At 37.9% G+C, this 24,743-nt stretch overlaps 2 protein-coding genes across 2 annotated transcripts; both read left to right on the top strand.

The window, feature by feature from the left end:
- Positions 1 to 3,405: 3,405 nt before the first annotated feature.
- LOC132063460 (uncharacterized) lies at positions 3,406 to 19,814 on the top strand. The gene is made up of 4 exons (XM_059456009.1): positions 3,406 to 3,668; positions 18,970 to 19,099; positions 19,141 to 19,435; positions 19,642 to 19,814. The coding sequence occupies exons 1-4, from the start codon at positions 3,406 to 3,408 to the stop codon at positions 19,812 to 19,814; spliced, it is 861 nt and encodes a 286-aa protein (XP_059311992.1).
- An 882-nt stretch (positions 19,815 to 20,696) lies between these two features.
- LOC132063452 (uncharacterized) lies at positions 20,697 to 23,792 on the top strand. Its single transcript, XM_059455996.1, has 6 exons — positions 20,697 to 21,009; positions 21,091 to 21,665; positions 21,732 to 21,954; positions 22,056 to 22,454; positions 22,927 to 23,378; positions 23,499 to 23,792. Exons 1-6 carry the CDS (start codon positions 20,697 to 20,699, stop codon positions 23,790 to 23,792), a joined length of 2,256 nt encoding a protein of 751 aa, XP_059311979.1.
- The last annotated feature ends 951 nt before the right edge of the window (positions 23,793 to 24,743 follow it).

The raw sequence follows: 24,743 nt of genomic DNA, 5'->3' as shown, positions 1-24,743 counted from the left end.
AGTTCAATCCTAGGAAGTGTCAACGAGCCGTGTCTAGTAAAGTCTTGTTTATGGTGTGTTGCGCGCCACACTTATAAATAGGAGGCTACAGGGCATTTAGAAAAAATGACCGTTCTTCTTCTTACGAAATCATGCGATAGAGCCGTGTTATAAGATTTTCTCCTCCCTAATTGTGCGTTGTGATTTCAGAGATGCCGCCAAAGACAAAAGCTACAGCCGCCCAGAAGGGCAAGACTACGATAGAAAGGCAGGTGGAAAAGGAGCTGCCAACGAATATAGAAAAGGGTGAATCACATAATGAGGCTCCATCTAATACTTCTCCCACTCCGCCTTTTCCAGAAGAACAAGAGGGGGCTTCAGTTCTAGCTCATATGCCTACAGTTCCTCCACCGGCTGCTTCGGGCCAACAAATGACTGAAGCTATTCATTTATTGATAGAGTTAGTTGACGCCCAAGCACAGCGGTAGAGTTCGGGTCCAAGTGACAGGGCGGTTGTACTAGAGCCCATGATTTCATGAGTTTGAATCCTCTAGAGTTTTTCAGGTCAAAGCCGGATGAAGACCCACAAAGTTTTATTGATGAAATATTGAGAGCATTGAAGATTATACATGCTTCCGAAACTGAATCTGTGGAGTTAGCATCTTATATACTCCGGGATGTGGTGGTCTTATGGTATAATAATTGAATATCCTCGAAAAAGAGGATGCCCCTCCTCCGGTTGGCAAGAGTTTGTAAATGCCTTCATTCGCCACTACTTGCCACCCGAGGTCCATCGAGCTAGGGCAGATAGATTCTTAAATTTGAGGCAAGAAAATATGAGTGCCCGGGAGTATAGCCTCCAGTTTAATTCATTGGCTAGATATGCTCCGACCATGGTGGCTGATATAGGAGATAGAGGGCATAGGTTTTTGAGAGGCCTAGGGCCACATTTTTTAAAGATTGCTTGACAGCTTCATTACAGGAGGGGATGGATATTTTTCGTATTCAGGCCCACGCCCAGAATTTGGAAGAGCAGCAACATCCGCAAAGGGGTGAGCGCGATATTGATAGAGGGAATAGTAAGAGGGCCAGATCTATGGGTACAGGTAGCGACTATAGAGGGGGATCAAGGAAGACATATTCCAGACATTCAGGCTAGTCAGCGACTAGTGCACCTCCCTGATTTGCAGGAAGGAGATTTGATCGCTCCGTTCATTCAGGACAGGGTCAGAGTTCGAGAGCCTCAGGTTCTCAGTTTGGGGGTGATTTTAGCTAGCGGAGACCACCAGTACCGCGATGTAGCCAGTGCAGTAAGTTGCATTCTGGTCAGTGTCGTCGAGGTTCAGATGCTTGTTATACTTGTGGCCAGGTTGGACATATGATGCGAGATTGCCCCTCGATGAGTGGTAGAGTTGGGGTTCAGGCCACAGGATCGAGCGGTACGGTTCCTCTTGCATGCGCATAGGACGGACTCCCCGGTTCCGACGAGGTTGAGGTAGAGGCAGAGAGGGAGCATCCAGTTCAGGTGGTACTCAGCCCCGTATTTATGCTTTGGCTGGACGTCAAGATCTTGAGTCCTCCCCAGATGTAGTTACAGGTATATTGATTATATTCTCTCACGATGTTTATGCGTTGATTGATCCGGGTTCTACATTGTCTTACATTACCCCGTATATTCTTTGGTCGTATTGGGGTGAGACCGAACGATTAAACCTTTTGAGGTATCTACCTAGGTTAGTGATCCGTGATAACTAGACAAGTATATAAAAATTGTATAATTGTGGTATGTGATCGTCGGACTAAAGTTGACCTAGTTGAGTTTGGAAATGCTAGATTTTGATGTGATTATGGGTATGGATTGGTTGGCCTCTTGTTATGCCAATGTCGATTCTTCCCGAATGAAAGTAGTTCGATTTCGGTTTCAAGAGAGACCGTGCTTGAATGGAAACGTGTCTGACTCTCCCTAGAGGTAGGTTTATTTCCTACCTTAAGGAGAGGAAGATGATAGCTAAAGGCTATATTTATCACCTAGTCCAAGTTCGTGACACCGAAGTAAAGCCGCCAACTTTTCAATCCGTCCTGGTAGTGAATGAGTTTTCGGATGTGTTTCCAGATGAACTCCCAGGTCTTCCTCCAGAAAGAGAGATTGATTTCGCTATTGATGTGCTGCCGGATACCAAGCCTATCTCTATCCCTCCTTACTGAATGGCTCCTGCAGAATTGAAAGAGCTAAAGGCACAATTGAAAGATTTGCTTGAGAAGGGGTTTATTAGGCCCAGCTCGTCACCGTGGGGAGAACCTGTCCTATTTGTAAGAAAGAAAGATGGCTCCCTACTGATGTGCATTGATTATAGGCAGTTGAATAAGGTGACGATTAAGAACAAATATCTGCTACCAAGAATTGATGATTTGTTTGATCAGTTATAGGGCGCCAAGTGGTTTTCCAAAATTGATCTAAGATCTGGTTATCATCAAGTGAGAGTCGGAGAAGAAGACATTCCTAAAACAGCTTTCAGAATAAGATATGACCATTATGAATTTCGGGTAATGTCATTTGGGTTGACAAATACTGCGCAGTGTTTATGAATTTGACGGACAAAGAAGTATTGGGACCACTCTTAGATGTTCGTGATTGTGTTTATTGACGATATTACAGTATATTCCGGACGAGAATCAGAAACATACGGACTATTTCGCATTGTCCTTGGAATTCTTCGTACTCGTGAATTATATGCAAAATTTTCAAAATGCGAGTTTTGGCTAAGTTACTGTGACTTTTCTAGGCCATATTATTTCGGTTTGATGGCATTCGAGGTTGATACTTAGAAAATTGAGGATTGTTGTGAAGACTTGGCCAAGGCTATAACGCCCACGGAAGTCCATAGTTTTCTGGGATTGGCAAGTTATTATAAAAGATTTGTGGAAGGATTTTCCTCCATCTCAGTACCATTGACAAAGCTAACGCAAAAATCTACAAAATTCCAATGGATTGATACTTGTGAAAGCAGTTTCCAAGAACTGAAGGACAGATTAACTTCAGCCCCAGTCTTGACACTACCGGAAGGGCCAGATGATTATGTTGTATATTGTGATACCTCTGGTGTCGAGTTAGGATATGTGTTGATGCAGCACGATAAAGTCACTGCCTATGTTTCAAGGCAGTTACGGAGTCATGAGAAGAACTATTCGACCCACGACCTTGAGTTGGCTACGGTTATTCATACGCTAAAAGTGTGGAGACACTACTTATATGGTGTACATGTCGATATCTATACAAATCACAAGAGTCTTCAATATATTTTCAAGCAGAAGGAGTTAAATCTGCGGCAGAGGCGGTGGTTAGAGCTACTGAAAGATTATGATGTAAATATTTTACACCACCCCGGAAAGGCGAATGTAGTGGCTGATGCACTTAGCCGCAAATCAATGGGAAGTTTATGTGGGGTTCCTCCAGAGAAGAAAGAATTAATTCATGAGCTCCACCAACTAGCCAACCTTGGAATTCGTCTAATTGACTCAGGCAGTGTAGGAATTGATGTTAATAATCCAACTGTTTCATCCTTACATGTGGAAGTGAAGGAACGTCAATATGAAGATCCTCAATTGAGCCACTACAGAGATACATTCCATGAGAAGGAGAAGTCTCCATTCGAACTTCATATAGATGAAGTTCTTAGATACCGAGGCAGGTTATGTGTTCCAAATGTTGCGGAGTTACGTCGTCGGATTCTAGAAGAAGCTCATTATTCTCGGTATTCTATTCATCCGGGTGCGACAAAGATGTACCATGATCTTAAGTTAATATATTGGTGGGATGGAATGAAAAAAGACATAGCAGAATTTGTAGCTCAATGTCCAAATTGTCAACAAGTGAAAATTGAACATCAAAAGCAGGAGGATTACTGCAAGCAATGGAAATCCCTAATTAGAAATGGGAAGTGATCAATATGGATTTTATTGTGGGGTTACCTCGTTCCCGAAGTAAATATGACTCCATATGGGTAATCGTGGACAGACTCACAAAGGCAGCTCATTTTCTTCCAGTCAGAATCACATACTCAGCAGAAGATTATGCAAGGTTATATCTTAAGGAGATTGTGCGACTTCATGGTGTTCCGGTGTCCATTATTACTGACAGAGGAGTATAATTTACAGCTAAGTTGCGGAAATATTTCCAAGAAGGTTTGGGTACTCAAGTAAAGCTTACATACATGCATTTCATCCGCAAGGCGATGGACAAGCCGAACGTACCATTACGACCTTGAAAGATACGGCTAAGAGCATGTGTTCTAGATTTCAGTGGTAGTTGGGATGACCACTTACCTCTTATTGAGTTTGCTTACAACAATAACTACCATTCCGATTAAATGGCCCCGTATGAAACTCTATACGGAAGGAAGTGTAGATCCCAATTGGATGGTTTGAAGTCGGGAGACACAATTAATAGACCCGAAATTGATTCAACAAGCGATGGAAAAAGGTCAAAGCTATTCGAGATCGATTATTGACAGCCCAAAGCCGCCAAAAATCCTATGCGGAGAACCGTCGGGGAGACCTAGAATTTCAAGTTGATGACTGGGTATTTCTAAAAGTATCACCAATGAAAGGTGTGTTGAGATTTGGTAAGAAAGAAAAATTGAGTCCTCGGTATATTGGACCCTATAAGATTATCCGCAAGGTGGGTCAAGTAGCTTATAAATTAGACTTACCCTCAGGACTTGAAGCAGTCCATCCAGTTTTTCGTGTCTCAATGCTCCGAAAATGTGTTGGAGATCCCAATAGAATTATGCCAGTAGATGATGTTCAAGTGACAGAAAAGTTGACTTATGAAGAGGTACCTATGGCTATGCTAGATAGGCAAGTGCGGAAGCTCAAAAATAGAGAAGTAGCTTCAGTCAAAGTCTTGTGGCGAAACAATAACCGAGAAGAGTTGACTTGGGAAGCGGAGGAAAATATGAAGTCTAAGTACCCACACTTATTTCAACCCCCGGAAGAGATTCAAGATGAGACATTAGCATTTGGGTCGTGTGTGGCCAAGTTTTATTGCTATTGTGTTGTATCCTATGAGGCATGTTTATTGTGGGCTGTTGTGACGGGGGTTAGCGCCGTATTTACGGAAACTGCGGCGAAATTTCTGTAGAATTCCTGAGAACTTAACATTCTAGGACGAATGTTTTTAAAGGGGGGGAAGGATGTTACACCTCGAAAAATTCCATGTTGTTGCCTAGTAAATGGACCAACGTAGTGCGAGAAGTATATGATATTCCTACAAGTAAGAAGGGTTATTTAACGATTCTAATTAAGATTCCAAAGATGATGGAAGTAAGAGGAGAAAGATCCTTAAGGGAAGGCAAAGCATATGTTGTGTTTTGGAATGGTTAGTAAAGTACGACGATGTTGACCTAATGATGTCCTAAGAAAGAGTTATAATGATCCTTAGATTGGTAATGAAGTGTTAAAAAAGTGTTAAGAAGGTTCCATAAGGATTGGAGATCAAACCAACGATGAAAATCATTTCAAGGAAATGGGGTTATATGACTGACTTATACAGTCCGTATAACATTATACGGTCCGTATAAGGGTCCGTATAACACCCAACAAAGATGGTGTTTTTCCGTATGGTGAACCACAACCACTTATACAGGCCATACAATGTTATACGGACCGTATAAGTGTCTGTGGAAGTCCCGACGGGCTGAATAAGTTCCAAGTATAAGTACATGTTCCCACTTCACTAATTTCATTTCCATACTCATCCATCTCTCTCTCAAGGATTCTAGAGGGTTCTATACATTTCATCTTCAAGAATACAAGGGGAATCAAAGATCAACATCATAAATCCAAGCGAATCAAGTGTGAGAAGCTCACTAGGGTTCATCCAAGTCAAGAATTCTCTTGGAAGTGGAAGCTAGGGTTTTCTTCAAGTGAAGTGTTTCCACTCCAAGATCATTCCTACTCAATAAAAGGTACGTTTTATGATCATTCCATGTTATTTAAAGTATTGAGGGGTTGAAAGACTTAGATTATGAAAGGAGGTGGAAAATGGGTCATGAAGATAAGAATGGTGGCATTTTTTTAGTAGAAGCTTGGAATGAGTCAAGACTCTACGATATGTTGTGATTATAATTATGTTATAAATGATATTAAGAGCATGGGATAAACATTATATATGAGTAAATGTAATAGTGTACTATGACCATGGTTATGAATGATTTGAAGTGAAATTGGGAAATGTGGATAACGTAGGTGAATAAAGATTATTGCCTATGATGTTGTGAATGTTATTATGGATGTTTGGGAGTTGATATATGATATGGAGAAAGTTGTATAAATAAAGGAAATGCTGCCCAATTTTCTCTAGCTTTAGTCAAGTATGCTAAGCTATCGATTATCTAACGTTAGTACAAACTCTATTGAAGGTAGAAACGAGGACATTGGAGGAGAACGTTCAAGCGATAGTGTAACTAAACGAAAAGGTGTGTGAGGCTAGTCCTTCCCTTATTCTCCATGACCTTCTTATACTCCAGAAACTATGAGTCCATGTTCATGAAGAACTTCATATGAGATAAGATAAGAGATACGTCACGAGTATGATAATGATATGATGTTTATACAAAGCTAATGATCCTATTTACGATTATGTGATGTTGTTTATTGTGCTACACTCACCTTATATGCTAATTCCTTTAAGGTGAGGCATAATGCTTATGAAACTCTATAACGGAATCGGGAGTTCATGACCTTACGTCACCCCGAAAGATTTACAGTTTGTATTGAGCCTTTATGCATGATTCATGATGAGCATATGATGATGATATTACACCGCGCCTATATAGCCGGGCAGACACCGCTAAGGCGGGCAGCGTATACACCATGTCTAGATGGCACGGGCAGACACCACTAGTGGGCGGCATGAGATGGTTACCCCAAACGCGGGAGGCCTGGACACGGGCTAATGATTATCACACCGTACCTACATGGTCGGGCAGCTTGTATATGTATACATGATATGATGTCGTTTATGAAGTAAGTTAGCAGGCACTATTTCATTCTTAAATGCTAGTCAGTTATAGGTTGCTCCTTACTTGATGTCTCCTGGTTTCATTGTTGTATCATTATTGTTTATGCCTTACATACTCAGTACAATGTTCATACTAACATCCTTTTCTTTGGACGCTGTGTTCATGCCCACAGGTAGACAGGGAGATGACACAGATCCGTAGGAGCTTTCAGCAGATTTACAGGAGCACTCCATTACTCCGGAGGTGCTATTTTGAGACATTATTTTTGTGTACATATTCCGGCACGACGGGGTCCTGTCCCGTCCATATGTCTAGTAGTACTCTAGTAGAGGCTCGTAGATACATATGTGTGGGTAGTATGGTCTCACGTTTTCCCCCTTGTATATATGTATTATTTGGATAGCCGAAGGGCTTATGTATTTAAATGTAGTTATGTTTTCAAAATTGAAAATGGTTTTCCTTATGGCTGAAAGTGTGAGAGTAATAGATAAAATGTAGAATAAGTATGATGACTAACAGTATGAGTGGTGCTCGGTAGTCAGCTCTGGGTACCCGTCATGGCCCCCTAGTCGGGTCGCGACAAATCTCCTCCATTAGGTGGTTTAACATTCCCTTATCTGCTCTTCCTTCTGTAACGACCCGTTTGGTCGTTATTGTATCTCCGACACTTTTGACCCTTTCCCGAGCTTGATTAGCTCACTTTTGACCAGAGGAGATCATTGACACACTTCCCAAGATGTCTAGATTTGATTCGAGTGAATTTTTGTAAAAATTGGGCTTAAAGCGAAAAATAGTTGACTCAAAGTTGACTTTTGGATAAACAGATCTTTTCAAAAATTCATCGATTCTGAGTCTTTCGGATGATCATTTAGAACTTGTGTACATGTTTGGTTCGGTTCCCAATGCACTTAGGTTCATTTTGAGACTTGGGTTGGAAAGTTAGTTTTGAGGTATCAGGGGTTGACTCGATCAACAAGACCTCTTATGGGAATTCTGAGGCTACGAGTGCATTCATAGCGCGTTTTTATGTATATGTGCATATTTGGTTTGTGTTCGGGAGGTTCTAGGGGTCGATTTCATACTTGGAAAACACCAGAAAATTGTGGTGTCTGGTGACCGCCGAAGCGGTGGACGAACCACTGAAGCGATGCACGAAAATGATGGCTGAACTGCTGAAGCGGTGGCCGAACCACCAAAGCAGTAGAGCAAAAATGATGCGCGAAAACGATGGCCGAACCACCCAAGCGATGCTCGAAAACGGTGGTCGAACCGCGAAAGTAGCCGACGGACCATATTTTTTATTTAAATGCCTTATGAAACCCTTCTTGCTCCCAATCCAAAAATTACATTTCCATAGCATCTTGGAGGAGATTTGAGGAGGGTTTGGTCAGATTTCTCATGAGGGTAAGTTCCCTAATCTTGAACTCTTTCTTTTACCTTCCCTAGTAAGAATCCATGGTAGAAAATCCATAGAACTTGAAGAATGAAAGTGGGTTTAATGAGTATTCCTTCTAGGGTTCTAAATCTCAATTTGTTGGTTGGGTTAGCTCTATTAAGCATAGATTTGATGACTATTATTTATCATTGCATGATTTCTTCCTAATTAGAGGCTCATTTGTGAATCTAAGAATTAGGGTTTATACCTAAAATTAGGGGTTTTGCTTGAATTTTGAAATTAGTGAATACTTGAGTTAATTTAGCAATTAGTTGATGGGGTTTGATCACCTAGTATTTAATCTGATATTTTAGCCACCGAGTTTCCTGTTTTGCCCTTGTGGACCCCGTTTTCCCAAACTCTAAGGTTGATTTTGACCTAGTTTGAATGATAACAATATGAGTATCATTCTTCATGATTTCTAATCTAGATTTTGATTATGCCTAGACTACTTTGGTTCTGAGGCTCAGCGGAAAGGCAAGGAAAATGAGTGAGTTGTTGGTGTGTGTTGTTCGGCTATCCAGGTTGGTTATGGCTTACCCTTGGTGAGACTTCGTATAGCAAAGCATATATTTAGATTATATTGTTGGAGAGAGCATGTAAACCTTCGGGTGTGAAGTTGGGTTGGATATTGTCTTAGGTTACACCTTGTTGCGTAATTGGGGCTAGCCACCCCGTTGTGTTGTGACTTGATTGTTCTATTGTGTTGGCTTGATGCCACGTGTTGTTAGTAGATATTGAAATATGTTGTCCATCTTGATTGTGATATTGCAGTATCTTACGGCTTGATGTCGATATGAGGATAGAGTTCTATATGACTTGTGTAGTGTTCACTGATATTGTTGGTGTATCCATGTTGTACTTATGACACATATATTATTGGCGTACCCACGTTGGTACTTGTGACTTTGATATGTTATTGGTGTACCCATGTTGGTACTTGTGACTTTGATATGTTATTGGCGTACCCATGTTGTTACTTGTGACACTGATTATATTGTTGGTGTACCCATGTTGGTACTTGTGATAGTGATCAGATTATTGATGTTGGCACATGCATTGCATGCATTCTCATCCATTCGTGATACACTGTTCATACCTTAATAATACTTGATGAAACACTGTGATGAGCTGAGCTCAGTTTGGATGAGAGTGATTTGAGTAGTCTGATGTCCAATGGTTGTCCCAAAATCGTGGATTGTGTGAAAGAGAGATGAAAGTCCGTGATCTAAAGTCATGTACCAGAGTGGGATGAGTATGATAAAAGATCTTGTTGTTTTCATCTGCATACTTGAATCATACATTGAGCACTCATCTTGCATATATATGCTAATCTTGCATATATATATATATATATATATATATATATATATATATAATAAATCACATTTTATAGGGCGGTGATGATGTGGCCTATGTTGTTTTGAAATACTTAAAAGGTTTCATACAAATTGCGCGACCATTCTATGCTGTGTGATACGGGATGATCGGCAAGCGTGAAGTGTGGAAAGGTTGTCTCTATTCTGTGTGATATGGAGCGACATAGTACATGGACTCCACGGGTCCCCTAGGGTGGTGTCGGTGGGAACCCCCTGTGGGCAAAGATACGGGGTCTCGTCTGTCTGTTGGGCAAAGATCTGGGACGAGTGGCACTTAGACTTCGCGAGTCATCTTGGGTTATGCTACCGAGACGTCGATATTTCCGTCTGGAGTACATGTGTACACAACATTTGCATGGCATTGCATTGCATCCATACATTATTGCATTACATTGCATCACGGCTTACATTGACACAATTTGGTTTTGTACTTGTGATGTTGGATTCGGATTTGATATATTGAGACTTGGCTCATTTGGGATTAGATGCTCTACTTAGGCAATGACATGTACTTGGCTTCGATTGTGTTTAACTTATATTTGTTCATTTATCTGCCTATCATGCTTTATTGTCTAAATTATGTTAGCTATGCTTAGTCGGCCGATGATACCTAACAGTACTATGGTTTTGTACTGATCTACGCTTGTTGCATTCTTTTATGGATGCAGAGTATTAGACAGGTTCTACTCTTTCCCCTCGTGGATGATTAGCGAGGCTACTGTAGACTCATTCCAGGGTGAGCACGATGACGGCCGCTGCCCGGATGTTCTTTCCTTTACTTACTTGTCTAACTCTTATTTCGAGACAGTTGTATTATGCGACTTTGTCATCTTTCAGTCCTGTAGTATGTAGTTAGTGCTCTTGTAAGACCAGACCAGATCTATGGGGGTGTATTAGTGTTTTCGCACTTTATCTTATGTGGATGGTTTGAGACTTAGAGCCTGTTTGGATGGGCTTAAAATAAGCAGCTTATAAGCTGTTTCCAGCTTATAAGCCAAAAAAAATAAGTTGGGGCAGGCCAATTTTTTTTTTTTTGGCTTATAAGTTGTTTTCAACTTATAAGCTGCTTTAGATAATCTAAACCAAACAGGCCCAATTATTTTTTTGGGCTTATTTTATGCACAAAATGACTCTAAGCTGGCCAGCCAAACACTCAAAAAAGCTGAAAACAGCTTATAAGCCAATCCAAACGAGCTCTTATTCTATATTTATTTCGTCCGCACACACACACTTGAATTGGTTTTTTTGGGATAAGCGTTCACCTATCATGGTGGGAATGATAGGTGCCTGCACGGCCTAGTAAAATGGGTGGTGACATCTTACATCTTTCTCCCTCCTGAGCTTCTTTAACCGAAACTATAGTAAAATCACAAACATAATTAGTAGGCAAATTATGAACTAATAAGGCTCCTTTCCAGTCCAGTTATCTAACCAGAATAGGAATTTCCTTATTTTAATTTCCACTAAAGATCCTGATTTATAACATCCCTACACTGTAGATTTTTTTTTCCATACTTATGTTCCTTCTTTCCATGGTGTTAGGACAACATTATACTTCTAAAAATATTTATTATTCATGTAAGTTCTCTACAAAGATTTCTTTTTTCTGAAATTCCATCATAGCTTAGAAAAAAAAAAGCTATGGACATATCCATAAGCACCTAAACCCAATTCCACCCTCCGCCTTAGGATGACACAATTCTGTCCAGGGAACCCAGTATTTGCTTGAGATCGCACAGAATTAGTCCAAAAAGACGTAGCAAACATTCTATGTACCTATACAAAACCTTAGAAGGAGGGTCACACGCTGATAGCAAGTGTATAGGCATACTCTAAAGAACATGATTGATAAGAGTACTTCTTCCCCCAATTGACAACAGTTTTCCAGTCTAAGAGCTTAACCTATTTTGAATCTTCTGAGTTATCTCCTTAAAATGATCAGTGTCACGCCCCAAACCATGGCCTGGGCATAACACGACACTTGGTGTCTTGCTGCATGTGACCGAGCAAACCACATGGCTTGCTGAATCAACATGGGCATGAAATGATGCGGAATACACTTTAAAACATGGATAGTCTGGATAAAACATGTGACATCAGGGTAATACTGAAAATATTGTTTATATCATAAGGCAGAAATAATCTGAAAATACATCAAGTACCGAGCCAATGCTGGCTATACGACTCTGAACATATGACATGACATGCTAGACCAGTATGTGAAACCTCTGGACATGAATCTGAACTGCTAAACTATTTACCGAGACAAAGCCCCCGGCATACCTTAATTTCATAAATAACATGAAAGCAAAGTAAAGATAACACCCCGTATAGGCTAGGGCTCACCAATAGCTGATACGAGCAAGTCCTAACGAGATGATCCATTGTCCTGTAAATCTGCATCATGAAATGCAGGCCCCCAACAACAAAAGGGGACATTAGTACACTCGTATTCTATTGGTATGTAAAGGAACTGAATGACATAAGCATGACACATGAAATAACAGAACTGAAACTGTAAGTTGAACATGAACATGAGTATATCTGACAAGAATGTGTATATATATATAACAGAGTAAAACATTTTAAGGGGGAGAGCCTTAGTATAACCGACATGTACCCACCACGTAAGCACGTGGCGCTTGATCTCTATCCGACCAGCTAAGCCATCTTGTACCTTGCCGGGGTACAAGACATAAGCATTGTTACGGTTCGCTTTTATGCGGGTTAAGGCATAAAAGTTACTACGAGGTTGTTGGTGCTCTAATTGGATTTTAGTATTTTAGAGTCGCCACCAAATTTATTTAAGAAAAACTAGGAAAACCGGTTTAAAGATTTTTTTACAAGCGAGAGAAAAAGTCTTATTAGACCAAAGTTCGAGGTAAGCGTTCTAGTGATCCCTAGGGAAGGTTTTACGCACCCTAGTATTAAAGATCTGTAGCATATGGTTGACCAACGAGTTTCAATGTGTGATTAATGTATTTATTTGCTTAAAAGTATTTAATTTTCTGCAAAAAAAAAAATGTTATTCTTATTCATATCATCATCTTCGAAAAAAATTGGCAAAAAAGTCCCCTTATAAAAAGGGGTTTTGGTTTAGAAAATCTGCGTAAGTGTTCAACTCACTTTATTGTCGGACTAGAACACACTCGGGATTTCTCCCGAGTAGAGTCCCTCCTACGGTTTTTATTGTACGTATATATACAAAATACAGTGTATATCTCCGTTTTATACATACATATATATAGGTCCATTTTACACACACACACACACACACACACACACACATATATATATGAAAATACAAGTTCATTGAATAGGTCCATTTTAATCATTGAAGCCCATAAGTCAATAATATTTCCAGGTCCAAGTTCATTTCACCATCATAACTCAATCCAAGTAATTTCTGTCCAAATGCAGCCCAAAACAGTTTTATTTCAGTCCAAGTTTAATGTGGGCTAAAAGGCCCAAAGAGGTCCTTAGTCCAATTTCCAAAATTTATCCAAGTCCGAAAAAAGTCTATTTTCCATCTCACAAAATTGTCCAAGTCTTCCATCGACAAATTCATTTCAAGTCCAGAAAATTGTTCTTTGGTATACAAAAAATGCCAACCAGTTTTTTGAAGTCAAACTCATTTTCCAGCTTTGTCTCCATTTTAAGGTGAACCTGTCAAACAACTTTTTCATTTTTCATCTCGGGTTTAAAGCCCAAAACTCGTTACTTAACATTTGAATGTCTTTTTCGCATTGATCCAGTTTTAGACTTAACCAAAACTCCATTTTTATCGTATAGTTAGCCGCAGTATTATATCAATTTTAAACCAAAAATCAAATCAAGTTTTGATTTTCCGCAAAAAGTTGATCATTATCCTAATTTTAAAAAGTTTTGGCGACTATCCAAAAATACTATGTGTTCTTCCTAAGTTCTAGCATGCACAAGGGTTTCATTATTTACATTCAGTACAAATACAATATATACATGCCAAGTATATATGGAATAGAAAAGGGAAGAAAGTATATTTCAAACTGATAGGCATACCCAAGCCAATCAGTGCCATTTTCACCCATGACTGGGCCTTCAACATATTATATTCCATTTTTCCTCCTTCGAACTCGATCAAGAATGGTAGTTGGGCTCTTGGCCCAATAGGTTTTATGCCAGAAATGGCCCAAATGTCCTGATATTACATCACATGCGACATATAAAAATGGTAAGGATTAGAGGTAGTTTACACTAAGTACGAAAATAATTGAGTATATATGATTCATGTGTACAAACAAACAAGGCATAAAGTAAGGGTTGTCCTTAAGCAGAAACCAAATATCAATCCTTAGCAAAGTGAAAACAACGGCCCAAAATACAAGGAAAAGAACATGACTGAATGAGGCCCAAAATGTAAAGATATACACAATCCCAAAGACCAAAACAAATTCGGTCTTGGGCACTCAAATGAAACTAAACCCAAATGCAAATAAATATGCATTTTAAACTCGTGCCCACATGTTGTACTTAGAGAAGGGTAGAAATGGCCCAATCTTTAACCAAATGAAAGCATGTCTTATATTTTTCCAAGAGTATACAAAATATACTTCTTTGCATACACTTTCAGTGTATACAAGTCATGTATACTCCGTATACATTCAACTTATAACACTAACATAAACAACACATAAAAGGCAAATGCAAAGTTTTCATGGCATTAACACTCAGTTTTTACATGGAGGTCCAGGCAAGAACAAGTTAAGAAATTCTAGGAACAAAAAAAGAAGAAATGCAATTAATTATCCCTTTTAGTCATAACCAATTAACCAAAACCTTTTAACATGACAAAGTTTCTAATTCTTTTCAAAGTGGAGGACTGTGTATACTAGGTGACTTGTTCCTTACAATAAGCAGTTATGTATCAATACCAAACTATATTCACCTTCATACTTATTCCATATATAGCAACAGACCGCTTAAGTGTGAAGATACTGTTTTAGATCAAATTCAAAAGGGTGTACTAGACTGATCCCTTTAAAGGTTTACATATGGTTATTTGACTATCTATATTATCAAGTGCAGGATTTACCTATTATGCCAATTTCAGACAGTAAGCCAGTGATTAAACAATATCAAATAAGACTCAAAATTATATAAAATACTTAGACATGTACAAAACAAAACCAGCTTTCCTTTATAAAATGCGGTAAATAAATATAAGTGCAAACAGTCTATGAAGGCAAATAATAACTCCTAAATGAGATTGAGAACCTGGAAAAAAAAAAAAAAAAAAAGGGTGTACTAGACTGATCCCTTTAAAGGTTTACTTATGGTTAGTTGACTATCTATATTATCAAGTGTAGGATTTACCTATTATGCCAATTTCAGACAGTAAGCCAGTGATTAAACAGTATCAAATAAGACTCAAAATTATATAAAATACTTAGACATGTACAAAAAAAAACCAGCTTTCCTTTATAAAATCTGGGTAAATAAATATAAGTGCAAACAGTCCATGAAGGCAAATAATAACTCCTAAATGAGATTGAGAACCTGGAAAAAAAAAAGGCATAAGATTAAAACAAGGGAACCAACTATCTTAGTTAAACCAAATGCTCATTTTTAACAGTGTCCAAATAAAGGGTGAAGTGTGAAATGGAACTTGTATTAAAATCTAATTCTCTATTAATTTGAAATACCTTTTAACATAAGAAAAAAAAAAAGGAAAAAACTCAGCCATAACAGGAAACAGTACATGATCACTAGCCTTCAATATTGGTTTAAAATATAGACCATCACATTACAGCAACCCTTCTCTAAAATAGTGAAAACTCATATTGCAGATTATTGGACTCCAACAAAACACAGACAAGACTCACCAATGCATGACCTTCTTAGTTTTCATTTTTTAGACAAGTGATTAGAGACAATCCAAGATAAGTCCAAGCCTACATGACCCAAGACAGAGATTAGATAAATGCCCCTATTTTATATTCATCAACACATGACATATAGAGTGTAATAGTTTTAGGCTTTAACATATTTAACATGGTGTTGCTCATTTGAAAAAAACTGAAGTTACTGACTTAGATAACAATGGAATCCTGAAATTGCCTCCAATCATGTTTCCAGGCATACACATGTATGACACAGTCTCTTAATCTTAAAGACAAAGCACACAATCTCAAAGTAGAATCATTCCTTATTAATTGCATATTATATTAATCAACCAATTAACAAAGGCATTTCAAGTAACTATTGTATATTACCATAGCCATTAGTACACCTCTTGATCTTACTTGTAATTAACATGATTCTAAACAAAGTTCTAAATAGCCTAAGCTACAACATTAAACCAAAACAGAGCAAGCTGACAGCACGATTTCATACTAAGCTCTTGTGTCTAAGTTAAAGCTAAACTGTGCAGTTTCATGCTATTATCTTAAATTAAGTAAACAAGCTAAACCACCTTGAGTATAATTTTATACTAACTACAACACTAAGCAACACAGACTAAATAACTAAACACAGTTTCATGCTTAAAAGGAATCCAGTTCTTTTAGTAATATATGTGTATATCCTCGTTCCCCTCTTTTAAATAGTGAGAAATAAGGTTCCTTATATAGAACCCCAGATATGAAAAAACTCTAATTTCAACTCGATGTGGGGCTATGCAATTCTGAGAATTGCTTAATTTGAAAACCACATTCAAAGGATGAGATTTAACCTTAAGAATTCATAAATGGTTGGATTTGACCCAACAATGGGTCAATCCTAATGGTTCATCATGAACCAATAGGAATTCAGTATTCAAACCAAGTGCAAACAAACTAATTAAAGTTTTTCAGCCATAAGACTGTTGCAAAACAAAAAAGTGAAGAAAAAGGAGGGATTATACCTTATTAAGGTTTCCTTTGGTGAGTTTGGAGACGGGGTATTAAATGTTTGCTTGATCCGTCCATGCAAGGCCAAAAAAAGGTGTTGTGCACCTGCTACTTTGCCAAATATGGTGAAGATGATGCATGATAGAGAAGGGAAAGTAGAATTATTGTGATAGGGTTTGGGTGAAACCACTTGAAAGAAAACCAAATGACCCACTTAAAGAGTGCAGGTACATTGATACACACCTATATCACCTTTTGGTGCTTCGTGGGCCGGGTCTAGCCCTATATTGGGTTGGACTCAATCCAAATTTTAAGAAAAAAGGAGAGGGGCCCGATACACTTATATATACATGATATATGTGTATATATGTGTATATATCGTATACATGCCTATAAGGAGGGGTAGAAAATGCAAGTTTATGCAATAGCCATAATTTGAAGTTTATTCATAATTTGAACATTTCAAAATGTGGCCACACCTAATTCAAACAACAAATTGAAGGCTAATTTTGCAAAAAAAAATGACTTTAATTGACTTGAACCAGTGAATTTGGCTATTTCAATTAAGGCCATAATTAGACTAACAATTAATCAATTGAATTGTCGCCAAATTAGCCATGCAATAAACGATTCATGGAATATAACCACAATTAAACATTCAATTAATTATGATTAGTTCTAATAAATTATACATATGAAAAACTAAGAATTGAGGGGTAGAAATGATTAATTCATTTACTTAATCAGATTTCTTGAATTAAATAGAGTGAAATACTTACTAATTGACAATTTAAACAATTAAATAAATTATTTTTGTAAATTATTTTCTCTCTTGGTTAATTTTAGAAAAAGTATCATAATTGTAAGAATATGTAAATTAATTTCCAGATGATTCATAATATTATAGAAATTATTTTACCAAATAAGAATGGTAAAATATTATCTAAATAATTTTATAAAATCATTTTGACTTCTAAAAATACATATTTTTCTCTGTTTAATATTCAAGGACTCTGGGATAATAATTAAAATAAATTATGGAAGGTCAAAAATTAGGTGTCAACAAGCATGACATGATGGATCCAACAACCCGCAATAGGTAAACATGAAGGAATCGTCCTAACTAGGTGGAGCGATCCTTATCATATGCTAGCATACTTAGTTTCCGGCTGTATGAGCCTTCTAGATAATTTGTGCAACTCCCAAAACATGAACATGGATATAATTGGCTTAGTATCCCATTAATTAAAAAAACATGATTAGTGTTTGTATTATAACATGAAGATAGATATATAGTATAACTTGTATGAAACCATGGAAGCATGTAAAAGTTCATATCTTACATTTAAGAACCCATGGAATGCGAAGTATGATCTTATAGTACCAAAGAATTGAACTAAAAAGGCTCGAAAAGGGTAACTTTTTAACGACTTTTTTCTCCCAACCAACAGTGACGAGTGCAAGTCACGCGTATCCATATGCAGCCTCACGGCAGCTCTCACACAGCGCGTCCTGTGGGGGAACAAGTCCCTAACATAGGGACGACAACACCCTTGGAAGAACCTATACAAAAACCATCATACACAACCACAATATCAACACCCGCTCCTACTCCACCACCGGACAATCGATTTGGATGTCCATCGGCGTTAACTAGGAAAACACGCCACAACGGAGTTCACGTCGTCATTTCAAATCCAAAGATTACTATGGAGTCATGGCTAAAGAGTGCAAACATACCATAATTGGAAAAATCTTAAAAGGGAGACCTCAAATTGATGTAATTAGATCGAGCTTTCTGGAGAAGATCAATTTAAAGGAAAATCCAGTAGTTGGGGCATACGACGACAACTTTGTTTTCATAGACTTCAAAAATGAGGAGGATTGCAAGAGGACCTACTTTAGAAGGTCAATTGAAATCAATGGGGCTACAATGTGTGAAAATCGGGCACCCGTTTCCAAACTTTGAAGAAGACTCTCCAATGGCTCCTATCTGATATAGCCGCCTAAACTTATTTTCATTGTCACGCATGGCACTATGTTAGACAAATTCTATCTCGAATAGGACCCTTCTTATCATGGATAATCTTACAATAAAATAGGACTCGACCAAGTGGCTAAGGTTGAGTAGAAGTTGATTTGACTAAGCCCCGCATAGATAAAATATGGAGTAAGATTAGGTGATGAATCCTATCCTCCTCAAAGGTTTTATCAAAAAGTTGAATGTGAAGTGTCCTAAATTTTTATTTTCATTGCAAAAAGCTAGGACACTCTTTAGTTCAATGTAGATTTGCTAAGAAGAAAAATGATAATAATAGCAAGGAAATGATCCAGAAAGGTGATGACCAAGCTGTGACTAGTAAGAATAATGGAAGTGAGGAGATAGAAAAAGTGGAGGAAAAAAATGACACTAAACAGGTTGAGGAGAAAAAGTGGAGGAAAAAAATGACACTAAACAGGTTGAGGAAAAAGCTGTAGAAATACATACTAATAAGACCAAAGGAGAAAAACAAAGGGAGAAGAGAAAACAGAGAAGGAGAAGAAACGCTTTGAAAGTTGTTACAAAAAAAGGTCAAGAAGGAAGTAAGAACAAGGAAAAGAAGCAGAGGAAAGATGGAGAAAAGGAAAATCAGAATCAGGTCAATAATGACAATATTGATGATGAGACTAATCAACTCCTCAATAAAGACATTATCCCTGCTGAAGAAGTTAAAAATCAGGAAATAGATAGCAATCAGGAGAAGAATTCTCTAGGTGAGAATGATAAATATATTTTGAGGAGCAAAGAAGAAACACCTACGAGAAAATCAAAGCTATAAAATCGTAGAAGTATCACCACCGGGACAAGAGGAAGATCGGTAGCCAGAGTTAAGTGTACCCATCAATCCCCTCTCAAGACACACAATGTGTTTGAGAGTATAGTTGATGATACTGGGCAGTTTGAAGATGAGGAGGAACAGGGCAGAGTAATGAGAACACTATATCTGAGGATCTTGTTCTAGGAGAAAGCCAAATGAATGAGATGCCGAAGAAACAAATGATGCCTGGTACTGCCAAGGAACCTCATATAAAATCAGAAGCAGAATCAAGTAATAACAATAATGCAGACATGGACAACATGCAATCCAAATGAGTTGGGAAAAGTGATCATGATCAAGCAGATAAACTCCCTGATGAAGAAACAAAGAAATAGTCTCATCAATGCATTTTCATCAGAACCTGACATAGCTTCTGAAGTGAAGAACCAAATCAAGGAAGCTGTGGAGAAAGGGAACCTATCTCCCAGAGGAACTAATATGCCCAAGAAAAAAAAAAGCAACAAAAAAGTGAGTACCTCAACCCCTGCCATGGTTACCAGAGGCAAGGGTAGAGGATCAAAGAAACAACTACAAAACGTTCTTTATGATTATACAATCATATGGAACATAAGAGGGATGTAGCTCCAAAGGAGCCTTTGACAGGCACTTTCCGAAACTCATTAAGATTCACAAAGTCACTTTTGTGGCAATACAAGAACCTTTTGTTCACAATGCTATTATTAACAAGAATAAAGTCCAAAGATACAGAAGAAAGTTGGGATTTGCAAATGCAGTCACCAACAAGAATGGAAAAATTTGTTGTTTTTAAGAGCCTGAATTCTCCTGCCAGGTGCTTAGTGACCACAACCAACATCTCACTTTGGAGGTCCTTCACATCAGTAATACTGATCCCTTTTTTGTAACTATTGTGTACACCAAAACTACTGCTATGAAGAGGAAAAGATTATGGGATAATCTGAGAACTCTGAATAGTCACATTAACAAACCTTGGTCTATCATGGGGGATTTCAATAGCATCATGGAAGCAGAAGAGAAACAAGGGGGAAAACAAAGATGATAGACTAAAAAGAAGCCTAGTTGTTGTAAGATGTATGGAGGATTGCAACATGATGGATGTTGGGTACTCTGGTGATAATTTCACCTAGACTAATGCTAGAAGATTGAGAGGGAGGATCCTTATGAGGCTGGACAGAGTCATGTATAATGACCTGTGGTCTCAGAGCTTCTCTATTGTCAATGTGAGGCATCTTCCAAGAACAGGATCGGACCATAGGATCCTCCTTATGAAATGTGGTAACATGGAACCTCCAAAGGCTAAATATTTCAAGTTCTTGAACTTTTGGACTGACCAGGATGACTTCTTGGAAACAGTGAAGAATTCTTGGCAAATAGAAGTAAGGGGTAATCCCATGTGGATCATGCAACAGAAACTGAAGAGACTTAGCAATTGTCTTAGCCAGTGGTCCAAAAACATTGGCAATGTCTTTGATAAAGTGAAGGATCTTGAAGGTCAAGTGGAAAGTGCAGAAAGTCTATACACCTCTTAGAACACTGACCAAAATAGAAGTCTTCTCCATGCTAAATATGCAGAGCAAATACTTTGGATGAACAAGGAGACTGTTATTCTCAGACAAAAAGCCAGAATTAAGTGGCAAGAAGAAGGAGATAGTAACACTAAATATTTTCATAGTGTTATTAGACATAAGAGGAAAAAATCTCACATATACAGGATCAAAAATGAGTTTGATGAATGGATCCAAGGGGATGATAGAATTGCTGATGCTGCCATCAGACATTTCAATAGATTGTTCTCACAGCCTGATCAGTTCACTGAATTCAAGATCCTGGATAATATTGAGAAACAGGTGACTAATGAGGATAATGAGAATCTTGTGGCTATCCCTATTATGGAGGAAACTTACCAAGCTATTATTTTCTTGGATCCTGACAGTGCCCTTAGGCCTGATGGTTTTAATGGAAGATTTTATCAAGCTACTTGGGAGATTATCAAAGATGATGTTCATAATATGGTAAGGGATTTCTTCAGAGGGGGAAAACTCACCAAGTTTTTTACCCATACCTGCCTGATCTTATTACCTAAGGTGGACTCTCCTAGTAGTTTCTCTCAGATGAGACCTATTAGTTTGAGTAACATCCCAAATAAGGTAATTTCTAAAATTATTTCCAGCAGACTGACTAAGCTGTTACCTAAACTGATTTCTCATAATCAGACTGGGTTTATTAAAGGCAGACTGATAACAGATAATGTGTTACTTACTCAAGAATTAGTCCAGGACATCAAGAAGAATAACAAATATGGGAATATAGTTATGAAACTAGACATGGCCAAAGCCTATTACAAAGTTTCTTGGCTATTTCTCAAAGCTGCTATCAGAAAAATGGGTTTTTCTGAAATTTTTATTGATGTCATTCATAGACTCATTTCTAGGTTTGGTACTCATTCATGATCAATGGTGCGAGACATGGTTTCTTTCATTCTACCAAAGGTATTAAGCAAGGTGACCCTTTGTCACTTGAACTTTTTATATTGGTAGCTGAGACTTTGTCCAACGCACTGAATAATCTACACAACAAGGAAAGGTACATTGGTTGCACTATACAACAGAAGGGGCCTTTGATCAATCATCTATGTTATGCAGATGACATAGTCATTTTCTCATCTGGAAACAAGAGAACCATCAAAATGATCACTAGAATTCTAAAGCAGTATGAGAGGGAATCTGGTCAAGAGATCAATATTTACAATAGTGTTTTCTTAACTGCAACTCATTCACATAAGAATAGAAGAAGGATGATTAGTAGGATCACTGGGCACAAACATCAATTTTTTCCCGTGAAGTATTTGGGATGTCCTATTTTTCCTGGAAGGAAGAGATTATCCGATCTTGTTGATATTGCTAAAAGTGTCATGAACAAGGCTCAAGGATGGCATGGTAACATTCTCTCATCTAGAGGAAGAGCAATCATTATTAAACATGTACTCCAGTCCTAAATCCTTCATACTCTAGCAGCAATGTCCCTTCCTAAAGGGATAATAAAGCAACTTGAAAGGTATTTTGTAGATTTTTTCTGGGGACAGACTGACAACAAAAAGAGGTATCATTGGAGTTCTTGGGCAAATATGTGTTACCCTCAATATGAGGGAGGTAAAAGTTTCAAAAGCATAGAGGACATCTCTAAAGTATTTGCCTCTAAAAGATGGTAGAGGCTGAGAGTAGAAAATAACCTATGGTCTCAGTTCATGATGTAAAAATACTGCCAAAGAGGTCATATAGTTGCAAGAAATGTTCAAGGTTATCAATCTTTCATTTGGAAAGAACTTCTGAGAATTAAACCCCACTGAACCTCACATCTTATGGAGGATTAATGAAGCAAAAATCTCCTTTTGGTGGGATAATTGGACAGGTCTTGGTCCTCTAGCTATTTATCACCATTCTAATCCCAGTACTCTTATGGTAACAGACTGCCTACAAGGAGACAACTGGGACATGGAGTATATATCAAAATTGGTTCCACCAAATATATGTGATGTTATTCAGAAGGTGGATATTGGGCAAAGAAACAAGATGGACCAGGCCATCTGGATTGATAATCCATCAGGAAAGTTCACTTGTGCCAGTGCCTTTCATGCCCTGAGGAAAAGAATGTCTGAATCTCCTATATGGAAGTGCATATGGAATAAAGGAAACTCCTTTAAAATGGCTTTTATCAGCTGGAGAATTATCAAGAATAAGCTGCCTATGTATGATAGAATTAAGAATTTCTCTAATAATTCTGATCCGATGTGCATTTGTTGTAATCATCCTAAGGAGGAAACTATTCTCCATGTATTCATTGAAGGGGATTTAGCTATGAAGGTCTGGGGATTCTTTGGTCAGTCTCTGGGCATCATTATGTAGAATCAAACTATACTAGCAAGGTTTTTAACATGGTGGAACTTTCACACTAAGAACTCTATGCTAAGAGTGGCATACCAGTGCATACCTGTCCTTATCTGTTGGGAATTGTGGAAAGCTTGGAGCTCCGTAAAGTATGGAAACAAGAAGTACTCTAAGGCTAAGATTTGCTATGAAGTGGCTCAGTATATGAAGTGTATCTTGATTAAAAAAGGTTACAACATTGACTTAAGAGATAATTGGAGCAGGATATGCAGTAGCATGGAAGCTCATAAAGCTATCTTAACTAGCATACCTATTGTTTGGAACAAACCTCCAGACAATGTCATCAAGATGAACACTGATGGTAGCAAAGGTTCCAAGAACAAAGCGTGAATTAGAGGAATTGCCGAAACTCTAGAGGAGACATCATTATGGCATTTGCCAAAGTAGTTAATTTGCTCTAATAACGAGTTTCAAATTCGAGTGCCGCAAGCTTTGGTGTCAATTGGTTTGATCATAAGGATATCAACAATGGTATAATGGAAGTAGACTCAATGTTGGTGGTTAAGTGGCTAGATGGTACATATGGCATCCCTTGGGAATTCTTGAAGGAAGTTGAACATATGAAAAGGATCATTGACAAAAAAAACATTAAAGTGCAATATTTTTTCAAGGAAACAAACACATCAGCAGATTCATTAGCTAAATTTGGTAGTAAGGCACAGTTTAGTTTGATAGCTAACTTGTATAACTCAATGCAGGAAATTCCAAGGCAGGCTAGTGATACGCTCAAATTACACCTATTAATGGTATAACGCGGACGTTGTCAAATATAGTAACCCAACAAGGTTGGGGTCGAATCCACGTGAATATGGTGTGAAAAGTTTACTAAAATCGTAGATGCTAAATTTTAGGTCTAATATCTTAATCCGATGAGTTTGGCAAAAGGTTGGTTTTTTATAACTAATTGCTAATCTATTGATTTGGTGGAAGTTTATGGTAAAAGAAACTAAGGTTGTGTCCCCGTAGATAGGGTGTATGATCATGGGTATTGATCTTGATATACTTCTAATGGATCATTATATGAATGCACTTAATCTCTATGTGAATCTCTACTATTTCCCAATAAATAAAGATTATGTCTTTCTATGATTTTCCCAAATATAAGAAAGTGGTTATGAAGAATGATTAATCATGCTAAGTAAATTCTTCTTATTCCTAAGTGAATTTATTAAACAAAGTTTAATGCTTTGAGTTCTTGTTGTTTATTCTTACCAACCCTAATTATTTTCCCAAATAAATCAAGGTTTGTGGCTAATCAATGTTTGCAACCATTAATTATGA

Source organism: Lycium ferocissimum, chromosome 1, assembly GCF_029784015.1.
Source record: "Lycium ferocissimum isolate CSIRO_LF1 chromosome 1, AGI_CSIRO_Lferr_CH_V1, whole genome shotgun sequence".
NCBI classification, from domain to species: Eukaryota; Viridiplantae; Streptophyta; class Magnoliopsida; order Solanales; family Solanaceae; genus Lycium; species Lycium ferocissimum.
The sequence above is the reverse complement of the archived record's forward strand: the minus strand, read 5'-3'. Positions and strand labels throughout refer to the sequence as shown.

Bases quoted from the DNA above. Each gene is read 5' to 3' on its own strand.
- LOC132063460 (XM_059456009.1), top strand. From the start codon at position 3,406: ATGGGAAGTTTATGTGGGGTTCCTCCAGAGAAGAAAGAATTAATTCAT. The intron at 19,100-19,140 runs GTTGAGGAGAAA...GACACTAAACAG, and splicing joins AAAAAAATGACACTAAACAG to GTTGAGGAAAAAGCTGTAGA. The intron at 19,436-19,641 runs GTGAGAATGATA...GAGGAGGAACAG, and splicing joins TCAGGAGAAGAATTCTCTAG to GGCAGAGTAATGAGAACACT.
- LOC132063452 (XM_059455996.1), top strand. From the start codon at position 20,697: ATGTATAATGACCTGTGGTCTCAGAGCTTCTCTATTGTCAATGTGAGG. The intron at 22,455-22,926 runs GTAACATTCTCT...ATAATTGGACAG, and splicing joins CAAGGCTCAAGGATGGCATG to GTCTTGGTCCTCTAGCTATT. The intron at 23,379-23,498 runs GTCTGGGGATTC...GTGGCATACCAG, and splicing joins AAGGGGATTTAGCTATGAAG to TGCATACCTGTCCTTATCTG.